The sequence below is a fragment of the Sturnira hondurensis genome, unplaced genomic scaffold (assembly GCF_014824575.4).
Source record: "Sturnira hondurensis isolate 20B ecotype Veracruz unplaced genomic scaffold, ASM1482457v3 Scaffold0006505, whole genome shotgun sequence".
Taxonomy (NCBI): Eukaryota; Metazoa; Chordata; class Mammalia; order Chiroptera; family Phyllostomidae; genus Sturnira; species Sturnira hondurensis.
Genome location: NW_028079136.1, coordinates 3,188,404 through 3,200,693, shown reverse-complemented (window position 1 = coordinate 3,200,693; position 12,290 = coordinate 3,188,404). Strand labels below are relative to the sequence as shown.

Below are 12,290 nucleotides of genomic sequence, written 5' to 3'. Positions count from 1 at the left end.
GGACCACCCAGCTGCCACGTGCGCCACACCTGTCCACAATCCACCACCTCACTGGATTCTCCCACTGCCACCCCATGTGCCCAGGGTCTGCCAGCCACCGCTTTTTTTGCCATAACCCCTCTCTGCCCGGCCACCTGACTCCGCCCCTCCTACTGGTCTGGATGAATGTGTCTATTTTAACTCCTTGGTTGTCGGACTTCCATACAATTCAATTTTCTGTCAGTTCTGGTTGTTCTTTTGTTTCTAAATTGTTGTCCTTATTTTGGTTGTGCAAGGAGGCACAGTGTGTCTACCTATCTCCATCTTGGCTGGAAGTTGCAAGGGTTTATTTCTAAGCTCTTCATTCTATTCCATTAGTCTATCAGCCAGGACCACACTGTTTTGTTTACTGTAGTTTTGTAATAACTTTTTAAGTTAATTTTTTTATTTTTTTTAAAGATTTTATTTATTTTTCTTAGAGGGGAAGGGAAGGGGAGAGAGAGAGAGAAAAGTATCAATGTATGGTTGCCTCTCATTTGTCCCCTGCCGGGAACCGGGAACTGGCCTGCAACCCAGGCATGTGCCCTGACTGGGAATCGAACCGCGATCGTGTGGTTCGAAGGCCCACGCTCAATCCACTGAGCTACACCAGCCAGGGCTATAATAACTTTTGAAATAAGAAAATGTGAGTCTTCCAACTTCATTTGTCTTTTTTAAGATGATTTTGGTTATTCGGGAGCCCTGGAGATTTCATATGAATTTAAGGATAGAGTTTTCTATTTCTGCAAACATACCTGCTTTTTGTACGTCAGGTGCATACTCCCCAGGAGCCACTCCACTCAAAGTCAAATAAAATTCTCTTGTGTCCACATCGGGTACCTTCTGCACTTGGTTGTCCGGGGAGCATTTAGAATAGCAAGGAAGCAAAGATCCCTTTGGACATTCGGAAGGAATTATATGACAGCTTGAGTGTGCGTTTTATTGTGGCAACCACATGTTTTCCTGATTATCTGAGCCAGCCCTTTGCCCCAGACCTTGTCATCTCTCTCCATTTCCAGGGCACCAGTAGAAGGACCCTTTGCAAACAAAGATCTGATCATGTCACTCCCTAACTGAAAAATCTGTGTCTCCTTACTGCCCATGTGCAAACTCCTCATCTTAATTTACTGGCAAAATTAGTTTTGCAGAGAACCCAGGTGGAGGCCTGGTGAAAACGAGCAGGCTTATTACGCTCCTCCAATGCAATCAACATCACACTACAATACTGAAACACACATCGTTAGTAAAGGCACCTGAGGACACCTGTTTGGGGGATGCTTCAAGAACGGAGCCTGTTGACTCCAGTCTCTTCCTCTCAGAACACCCTTGGGTCGGGGTGAGGGTGTTCCTCCTGCTCAGGGGGATGATGTCTTGACAAGCCTGAATTGGGGCTTACCAAGCCCCGTACCTCCAACCACATCACCCTGGAACACAATTATCTTCTTTGGTTGTGCATGTACCTCTAGTTGGCCTTGTCTCTGGCTCTAACTTGTGGGTTCCAGCTGAGACTTCTTGCTGCACCACCAGCTGTGTGTAGCTGCACTGTCCGAAGGTCAGATAACAAGGTGCGGGCGCTACACATGGGCAGGTGACAGTCTCCTGCTCTGACTGCAGCCGTGTTTCCTGGCTTCACCTCCCAGTACTGCACATGTACCCTCTCCACAAAGGGGTGTTTGCATATTATGTTCCCTTTACCTTCAATGCGTTTATGCATTACCCAGCAAAGTTCGCTAAGATATGCCCTCGTGCGTGAAGTCTTCCCCAGAACTCCCCAAAGGGATGATGTTTTCCCTCTTCAACACCCTGGGCTCACCTCCAGTGTCATATTTTCAATGCCTGGAATTGTTGTCAGTTTCTCTCTCTCTGTAGTAAAACAAGATCCACACCTTTCACGTCTTTTAACCTCAGAGCACACCACTCAGCACCCAGTGTCTTTGTTCACATGGACAGTTGGTAGGTACATTACCTCATTTTCCTCTTCTTGTTTAAGAACTAAGCAAGCACACGCACACACACCTGCCTGTGTTTCCAGCGAGAGCAGCACACCACCACCACCCTGGACACAGGACCCCACGCCATGCCAAGAGGTTCTGTTATCCTTTTCACCCAATCCTGAATATCTCCTACATGACCATGGCCGTCGCTAACACCCACTCATGGGGGCAAAGCCCTGTGTAGTCCAAGATGGCTGGCTATATTGCTGCCCCACCACTTGCTCCCCATTAGCAGCTGTCATGGTCTCTTCTTCGTTACCAACCTCCACTGAGGCATTGAGATGCCTGTGGCCACTTACGTAACCTGCTCTTTGGGTACAAATCAGCCCTCAGGTCCCTATGTCCCAAGGCCAGTGACATTCTCTAGCCTTAGAAACATAATTCTCTCATCTATTTCTCTAGACTGGGAACTGGCAGCCTTAGACAATAACCAAAGTCTCAGTTGCCTCTGAGCAAAAGAGCTTACACAGCGTCTCAGAACACTGTATCATGGGTTTCCTGTACTCCCCTGTGGAACTTTCTGTCACAGTGGAAATGTTCTGTGTCTGCACTGTCCAGCATGGTAGCCACGAGGCATGCCTGCCTAGTCCCCACTTAAAATGTAGTTAATGACTGAGGAAGTGAATTTTAAATTTTATCAAATGGTCTTAAGTGTATAGTACATCCTAGACCATACAAGTGGACTATGACTTATCTTAAATTACATGTAGATTACATTTACATCTTATCATACATGTATTATATAGAAAACATCCTTCTATCTATCCAAGTATCTTTCATATGTATTATAGTGAGACAAGGTCCCATGTGCCTTAAAAAAGTATTTTGTTTCCTATTAGAGAAATTACTGGTTTAAAAAAAATGTATACCTTTTTTGTTCCCTTATATCCTCAACTGCGTAACTCCCCTTGAAGGCCAACTGGTTCTTTCTGGATTCCTGCCCTTAAGGTCTTGGGTCACACCGGCCATGTGTGGCGCACCCTCTGGGGCGCAGCGGTAGGGCTGCAGAGTCCGCTCCGTTTGTTGCAGATGGTTCCACCTGCACCATGTCCGAGTGGATCACCTGGTCGCCCTGCAGCATCTCCTGCGGTTTGGGCATGCGGTCCCGGGAGAGGTACGTGAAGCAGTTCCCAGAGGACGGCTCCGTGTGCACGCTGCCCACCGAAGAGACGGAGAAGTGCACTGTCAATGAGGAGTGTTGTGAGTGGGGGTGCGGGGTGAGGGAGGGGGCGGGGGGTCGGCGCAGGGCGGGCACCCGGCTCCCGAAACAGCGGATGCGACTCCAAGGCCTCGGGACTCCCCAGCTTCCAGCAGCTGCCTGGTGACGGAGTGGGGCGAGTGGGACGAGTGCAGCGCCACCTGCGGGATGGGCATGAAGAAGCGGCACCGCATGGTCAAGATGAGCCCAGCAGACGGCTCCATGTGCAAGGCCGAGACTTCCCAGGCGGAGAAATGCATGATGCCTGAGTGTCGTGAGTGGGCATGGGAGGTGGTGAGGGACAGAGGCAGGGACAGTAAGGAGGACCACAGCACCTCCTACTGCCACCTTCATCAAGGTCAGAGGTTGGGCAGATGCAGGGGAAAATGTGATCCACCATCAAGATAAGGGCTGTAGTTGTGCAGACATCAACCAGGGCCACAGAGTGGCCTCCTTTGAGGGACATTCTGAAAAATGCTGGGATGGCAAGAGTGTCACCTGCAGCTGCGTCTAGAAGCCCAGTCTCTGTGAGGGTAACAGTTCGTGTGGGTGGGATGTACATTCTCCAGGTCATCCTAAGGCCTCTCCACTCTTTCCCATTGAATTTGCCCGGCCCATAAAGCATTGCAGCCCATGCTCTGTGCACAGATGCACACAGGCCCACATATCAGTACACATATGTACACATGCACACAGTCCATGCACATTATAGGGGTTTCAGCACCAGTGTCCAAAAATGCAGTGCAGAGTCCATCTTTCAGCATATGGTTCTTGGCGTGCGTGAGATGTTTCTGTCTCCAGTGAGACCCTGCTCAGACCCTCGGCGCTGTTTCAGGTGGAGACCTATGTATTCATATCACCTGTGTACTCAAGATCATCGGATATCGTGTTAGCCTCCAGGGCAGGGGGAGCTGCAGGACAGAGACAAGAAGAGCAGTAGTCTGCTGAGCCATTTCTTGCCCCGTGGGGTTCACTTGAATTATCCGAACCCATCAGTCAGTTTCACTTCACTCCTGGGGCCAGAGTGGGGACAAGGGGGTGGAGGACACAGCGATCAAACAACGCACAGAGGGGCCCAATCTCAGTGGCAACCCTGGCTCTCGGCCTAGACACCATCCCGTGCTTGCTGTCCCCGTGGTCCGAGTGGAGCGACTGCAGCGTGACCTGTGGGAAGGGCATGCGGACCCGCCAGCGGATGCTCAAGTCTCTGGCCGAGCTCGGGGACTGCAATGAGGAGCTGGAGCAGGTGGAGAAGTGCATGCTGCCCGAATGCCGTAAGTCCTGCGGCTCTTGCAAGCCCGCCACTCTGTCCTCTGTCAACCAGCCCAGGGCGGGATCACACTGCGGGGTCACAGAATCCAACCGTGTGCTGGGGAGGGAGAAAGAGCACGGACTTGGACCTCTGTGTTAGCAGTTATTTAAACTCCCAATCTCCTCAGTAATGAGAATTCCTGCAAGTTGTTATGGTTTCTAAATGGGAGACTGGGATGAAAAAAACCCTCAGCACAAGGCTCTGTAAACCTTAGTTCTTTCCCTCCCCCACGCCCCACCATCCCTAATTAGGGGCTGTCTAACCAATAGATTTTCCAAGCTTTTTAATTCGATTGCTCCTCCCTCTGACCATTTTATTTACCCATGACCAAAGGGTGGACACTGAATCAGTGACTGTGGTACCCTTGCAGCTGTGCAAAGACCAGCCAGCAGGAAAACAAGTTCTCAAAAGCTCACCGCTCATCCCCATCTCCTCCCAAATCTGTGATCAGCTGTATAAATTACATGGGGACTAGAGCCCATTTTTCTGGCTAGTCTCTCAAGAGTGCTTCTCTTTTAGGTGTTGGAACGTCAGACACCCTCGCTGTGTTCTGTCTTTTGGCTTCCTCTGAAACGCACCAGCAGTGTGCATTTCATGGTTCCTCTCCCTTCTTACTCGGGCTGCTTGCCCAGATTCAGATCTAGTCCAGAAATTCACAAAGCAAGGCAAGAAGCTCTGAGCACCTCTGCAAGGTCCCCACCAAGCCCTCTCGAGTCACAGAGCGGCCAGAGAATGTGGGTTATAACCTGGGCACCAACCCTGCCTCTGCCGCCCACCAACCCACGTGGGCTGGATGGAGTCAGTCTGCCTCTTGGAGCCTTGCTTTCTTCTGTGAAGTGTGATAACAGCACCTGCTTTGCATTTCTCACAGGCTTGTGTTGCAATGTTCAAAGGAGAGCGTAAGTGACCGTATCTCGTGTCAGACATGAGATACACTCATGCCCATCTGTGTCTTGCCAGCCATTGACTGTGAGCTCACCGAGTGGTCCCAATGGTCCGAATGTAACAAGTCGTGTGGGAAAGGCCATATGATTCGAACCCGGATGATCCAAATGGAGCCTCAGTTTGGAGGCGCGCCCTGCCCAGAGACTGTGCAGCGAAAAAAGTGCCGCGTCCGGAAATGCCGAAATCCATCCATCCAGAAGCTGCGCTGGAGAGAGGCCCGAGAAAGCCGGAGGAGTGAGCAGCTGCGGGAGGAGTCTGATGGGGAGCATTTCCCAGGTGCTGCTCCCAAGCGTGAGGCTGGTGTTCAGGGAGACGGGAAAGCAGGGGATTAGCGGGGGTCTTGGAGAGCAGGTCTTGGAGAAGGGGTAGGAGCTGGCCAGTTGGAGAAGGGCATCCCTTCTCTCTGAATGAAGGAGAAGTGCCTTTGCAGAGGCACTTCTCCTCTGCAAAGTGCCTCTGCAAAGGCACTTCTCCTCTGCAAAGTGCTCTCTGCAAAGGCACAGAGACGCCAAAGAACACAGTATGTTTGAGCAAGCAAGGGGTGCAGATGGAGCAGTGTGCCAGAGGACAGGCGGGAAACCAGGATGGAGTGGTGGGGGCCAGACCAGGAGCGGTCCCGTGGCCTGCTGAGGATTTGAGACTCGGCTCGACAGGTGACGGTTTAAGCAAGAGTGAATTTCACAGACAGATTGAGTGGCCTGGTGGCAAAACAGAGGCACAGAGGCAAGTCACCATAGTTTGTAGCGCAGAAAAGAGACCATGTGCCCCTCTCCTCCAACACAACTTGAGGGAGTTTCAGGATTTAAAGACTCCCCACCTGAGGCTTTGCCACTGAATACACTGCTCCAAGCCAAGACTGCTGAATTCCCAGCAAATCCATGAAACAATGAGTTGGGAAGACCCACGGTCAGTCTGGGGTGCAGGCCAGTGGATGGATGGTCTTTAGATTCCCTACAGTGGGCGAGGGAGGTATCCATCTAAAAATGGACATTAAGGGTATGTTGAGTCTGAATTTTTAGCACAGCTCAAATCGCCCCTTTTCTTCTCTACTCCGTAAGGCATTCCATCTAGGGTGATGAGGAATGCACACACGGAGCTACCCGACAGTTCACGGTCTCACAGGAAGCCGTTCACATATCAGAATGTTGTCTGTTTGGTACACAGCAGTCAGCTGGCCAGTCCGCATTCGTTTAAGGCCAATCACGTCCCAGGCAATCACTAGGCCATGGTGGTCACCCCTGTGCAACCTGGCATAGTGGTAAATGGCCATACACCAGTTCTACAAAGGGGTGATACAGAGTGCCAAGGGGACCCTTTTTTAAAGATCTAACCTAATACCTGGAGGTCAGGGAAGTTTTCTTTGGGAAGGGCACATGTATGTAGAAAAAATTAATTAGACTTGAGTTTACTTAGTATTGGGTTGGCTAAGTATTTGGGGAGCAAAGCATTGAGACGAAGTGGTTAACTGCCACTTCAGTGGTTGCTGCATTAACAGGCCATCCTGCAACAGTTGCTATTTAAAACAGTCATGTATTAACACGAATCTGTGGTTCAGTTGACTTGGGCTGGCTCAGCTGGATGCATCTTCTGGGTCCAGCTTAGGCTCATTCACGTGGTAACTGTCAGCAGCTGGCTCAACCTGGGCTGGAAGGTCAATTCTGGTCTCACCTGTATTTCCGGGGGCTCAGCTAGGGTGGCTGGGGCCTCTGCTCCATGTGATCTTTCTAACAATTTAGTCAGGCTTTCTTACTTGGTGGTGGAAGGGTCCCCAGAGGCTTTTTCAAGACATGTTTGCTCACATCCCATTGGCCAAAGCAAGTCATATACTCAAGCCCAGATTCAAGAGGTAGGGGAGCAGACTGCCCTTGGGTGGAGGAGCTGGGAAGTATTTGCAGTCTATCGCCTGTAACCAACAGTCGTTAATAAGGGCACTAAGCATTATTTAATTCAACAACCCACTGCACACAAAGGCAGCGGAGAAGCCCAGACACACAGATTTGACAGCTGTGAAGTACTTGAGTTCAGCACCCTGTTCTGCCCAATTTCTGCCGGCCTAACCTTCTCGCACTTTCAGGCTGTAGGATGCGCCCGTGGACAGCCTGGTCGGAATGCACCAAACTGTGCGGAGGCGGGATTCAGGAACGCTACATGACTGTAAAGAAGAGGTTCAAAAGCTCCCAGTTCACCAGCTGCAAAGACAAGAAGGAGATCAGAGCCTGCAACGTTCACCCTTGTTAGCGAGGGTCTGAGTGTCCAGGGCTGCGCTCCAGACTCCAGAGTCACCAGCGGCCAGATCGTTTGTTTGCTTGTTTGTTTAAGGCAATGTAAATCGCGTGCTCTAGTTTTCATTTCCGCAGTGTCATTTGCCCAGTAGTCTTGTGGACACCAGGGACATCCTTTCTGTATACTTCTCGGGCGGAGTCGGGCTCCCTCATCTTCAGCCAGCTCTGCTCGAGCACAGACCAGGGTAGTGTTGGCCGCCCTGTACCAAACGGAAATGGGTCCCTCTGGAGCACCCACGTGGGCGCAGGACAGAGACCCTGGCCTCCATTCAGGGCAACTGTGTCTGGAAGTGACTCCGTGCCCCCATCCTGGGGTGCAGCACAAAACACGCCCCCTCACACAGAGAGCAGATGCCCTCATTCTCATCTCTGGCCCGCTCTCTCTTGCAGGAAGCCATTGTTTTCTCATCTTTTCTCATTTAGTGGAACTTCAGGTCTCTCGTTGAGTGTCTTCAGTCATCAACAGTTCTTGGGGAAAACAGAGCTGGTAAAAACAGGTGGCAGGCACAAAGAGGAGCACTGACGCAGGGTGGCTTTCTTCTTTCACTGGGAAAGTGAGTACATTCACCTCACCTCCCGATACTGGTTCCCGATACCCCGAGGGAAATGGCGGCTGCTTTATTTGTATGTAAGGTTGCCAGTTCTTACACCTGATACAAAGGGTGACCAAGTCTAGAAAGAATTTTTCCCTTGTTTGGGGGGGGGGGGTATTGTATTTTTTGCCACATTCTTCCTAGGAAGCCAGCCTAATGAAGTTTCTGATACCAAATCCATGAGAACCTAGCCCTTGCTAGCAGTCCCAAACCTGAGCTTTTAAAATCTTCCAACGCACATCTATAAGTTTTCAAACCAGTTTTTTAAAACTTATGTAAACATTTTGCTGAGTCTCCCCACAGCCCACCAAGACATTCCTTTAACAAAAATACTATCTCTGTACTTTAAATGTGTTTTAAGTCATAAAATTTTATAGGTAGAAAGAGCTTTGCTTTCTTCTGTAGAAAGGTGCTGCAAAGACCATCAGAAGAAAGGTATAAATCTAGAGAGAAAAGAGTACGACAGAGTCAGGCTGGGCAAGAAAATCTGGTGGCAAGTCAAACCTAGGCCAGCTCTGCACCCGAGGGCCCGGGTCCTCGGCATCCCCAAGGAAAGGCCACGTTTCCCGGCGCCTCCCCCGCACACCGATCGCAGGGAGACTGACTACCAAGGGTTAGCGTGAAAGGACACTTAGTACCGAGCTGAGTGCATCGGCGGTTTTTACTCATTCATTTATTGTTAAAGTGAGCGTTTCATTTCTGTTGCAGGTCTTTCTCATCATGCTTAGTCCAAATGTGTATCGTGGATATGATGCGTACAATGCTTTGAATACACTATCTTAAGAACTTGCATTAAACACATCAGGATACTTCCAAACACAACGTATATACACTATAGCCCTGAATCTGTACTATTTTCTTTAACATGAGAGACTGTTCAATAAAAACCTCGTTTGGGTCCGTGCTTTGTGTTTTTACACTAATGAAGTGTTCGGGAGGCTGGGTCTGTTTACAGCTGTTATCCACCTCAACCCCATTCAGCTGAAGACACGGTTTTGCTCCCTCATCCTGGAGGGGCCGTGGCTACCACATCTCCGAGTCTCCGGAGCCTTGTTTCTGACACCCTTGTTGTAGCCCTTAAATGAACTGCCTTCTCTCCCCACAAAGGAACATAATGTAAAGAAATAAAAGGAGTCAATACAGAATCTGCCCACTCGGCAACATTACTCTTAACTATCAAGAGACAGACTTACTATCAACCCATGAAAATCAAACTTCCTTGATTAAGACCGTGGTTCCTAAGTAACTCCAGGACCAAGACCCCCACCCTCCAGGGTCTCGTGTTTTTATTTGGTCCCTATTGGGTGCGTTTTTAATCCTAATTTTGCAGTTAGAACTCGGTAACTGGCTAGTGGCTGAGCATGGGGAACGTCTTTCTTATTACGTAAGTGTTACTTCTTTTGCTTACAAGGGGAAATTTATAACAAACGTCAAATATCTTTTTTACCAAAGTCCTGTGTTAGGTGATTTATCGTTTTTCTGGCTAACCAATCATTTTGGAAATAAAGACTTTTTACTACAAAAATGAAATTTGTTTGGACTTGCACTTGAGATAGTCAACTGATTGTAAGACGCCCGGTGAAATTGCTACATAGAGAGCAGCTGTAATTGTTGTGCACATATTTCTATCAATGCCAAACTGGTTGTAATCCACCTGACACCCACATTTAGACACTGGGCCACTCACCTGTCCCCTTACCAATGCATTATTGGAAGGAAAACTGTTGTAGCAAGTGAGAATAAAGCCCGGGCTTATTTGGACCCAAAATTTAAAACAATTAGATTTTGTGGTTTTTAATTTGAACTTTGTGTATTAAACATGTTCTAGGCCTTCTCAAAGTCTGTGTACTTCTTCCAGGAAGTGAGAGTACGTTACACATTCTCACATGAAACTCAGTCCAGGTCGAGTCTGTGGCTGAAACGTCGACACACAAAAGTTCTCCATGTCAAATGGCTCCTGTGACCTAACAAACAGCCCACATTTTTTCAGGCAGGTTTAAAGGGGTTTGATATTAAAGTGTACCACGACTGTATGGTCAGTACCTTTTCCCCCCAAACAGAGCCAAATATTTATACCTTAGAGGAACAGATACTACTGTCCAAAAAAACAAAACGTGAATGTTTAATCCCTAATTACAACACGGAATTAAGGAAGACACAGACATCCCCCCATTTAGTTATTTGGTACCACTAATATTAATAACAGAATGATTCATTTTGTTCTTCCATATTACCCAGTCGAGAATGAATGAAAACAGTTCCTTTTGAAAATGAATGAGATGCTCTGACAAACTATAAATAGCACCTGAATGCTAATGAGCGTGAAATCTATGAGCAAAAGATCTCTACTAAAATGTCACATTTAAATAATGACATTCCTGCTTTAGATACTCTGTCAGTTCAGAAGGTTGTATTTTTAAAAAAATATTTATTTTTAGAGAGAGGAAGGGAGGGAGAGAGAGAAACATCGATGTGCAAGAGACACACTGATTGGTTGCCTCTTGCAGGCCCCCAACCAGGGACCTGGCCCGCAACCCAGGCATGTGCCCTGACTGGGAATTGAACCACTGACCTTCAGGTTCGCAGGCCAGAATTCAATCCACTGAGCCACACCAGCGCAGGCAGAAGGTTTTAATATCCTCTGTAGGGCTGAGAGGCGGAAACTGTGTAACAGCTAAGCAAGGGGAACCTGGGTTCAAACACTGTTGTGTCCCTGAAAAGCTGTCAGACCGGGGACCAATTATTTTACTTTTTCTAGCCTCAGGTTTGTTTGCTTTTTTTTTTTAAGGCGAGGGGCAAGGGTCAGAGAGTGAGAGAGAGAGAGAGGCTGACTTTTTTGTTCCACTTATTTATGCATTTATTGGTTCATTGTTATATGTGCCTTAACCACAGATCGAACCTGCAACCTTGGTGTATCAGGTTAATGCTCTAACCAACTGTACCCAGCCAGGCCCCAGGCTTTCACACAAGCTTTCTTACACCAGGGATTCCTGTCCCACCTGCACAATTTAGCCAACTCTCATCTCGAGAGCACAAGCCAATGGCACCCTGACACAGGAGTCCCTGAAAGCCAGTCTCACCCTACCAGCCCCTCACTTCTTCATGAAGCAGAAAACGCTCACTTTCTGTTGAAGCAAGCTTGAGTTGCCTGTCACTTGTAACTGAAAATGTCCTGATAAATAAAATACACATGCAATACTTTACCTAGACATCCAGAGAGAAAATACCATTTCAGACCTTCCACTTAAAATTCATAACGCCATTAAGGTAAACTAGCATTCATTAACATTTTCTCATATTGCTCTAAATTCCCCATAAAACAGATTATGTTCTTAACTATTTCCTGGCTTTAGAACTGATTGGTAATAGGTCTCACATTTTAAGCAGTTATATGTTTAAAGAGCTCTTTTTTATTTCAAGTAATCTTCAATATTAGCAGGCGGGAAAAGGGCCAACATCACGTTCAAGACCACTGACTCCTTGACAATCGTTGGCGTGTATGAAGTAGTTTCTATTTTTTTCTTAACCTGGAATTTACCAGTCTATCGGGAAAGTCAGAGGGCCATTTGTGAAAAACGCCTGCGTCTCCCCTGCTGTCTCACCTGCTACATCAGTGCTGCTCAAAGCAGGACCCGCAGCCCCACAACGTCCACATTCATTACCATCCTACAATGAGATGCAGGAGCTGAAAGCAAGCACTTGGAAAGTTTTATAACAATTTGACACTGCAAAATACCCAAGAGTATGATTGTTTTTCTAGTGATTCGTTTTTATTACACTTAGCGGAAGTATCAGTCCTCGAGAGTAAAAATGAAACATTTGAAAAACTGGCTCTTCACCGCAGGCAGGCAGGGGAGGGCTGCACGAGGCCACTCCTACTCGCCAGGCAGGATCGGACGCCAGCATGCAAACCCCAGGCTTTCGGATCTCTCTAGTGCTTAAGTCCCT

The 12,290-nt window shown here is 48.3% G+C and overlaps 1 protein-coding gene across 1 annotated transcript in view; it reads left to right on the top strand.

Annotated features, from left to right (window-relative positions):
* The window catches only part of SPON1 (spondin 1), a 270,328-nt gene extending 260,467 nt beyond the window's left edge, over window positions 1–9,861 (top strand). Inside the window, exons 12-16 of the mRNA XM_037050019.1 lie at window positions 3,042–3,212; window positions 3,317–3,484; window positions 4,320–4,484; window positions 5,483–5,743; window positions 7,542–9,861. Of these exons, the coding sequence (XP_036905914.1) occupies window positions 3,042–3,212; window positions 3,317–3,484; window positions 4,320–4,484; window positions 5,483–5,743; window positions 7,542–7,705 (929 nt within the window). The 3' untranslated portion in view covers window positions 7,706–9,861. The remainder of the gene's footprint in view (window positions 1–3,041; window positions 3,213–3,316; window positions 3,485–4,319; window positions 4,485–5,482; window positions 5,744–7,541) is intronic.
* The last annotated feature ends 2,429 nt before the right edge of the window (window positions 9,862–12,290 follow it).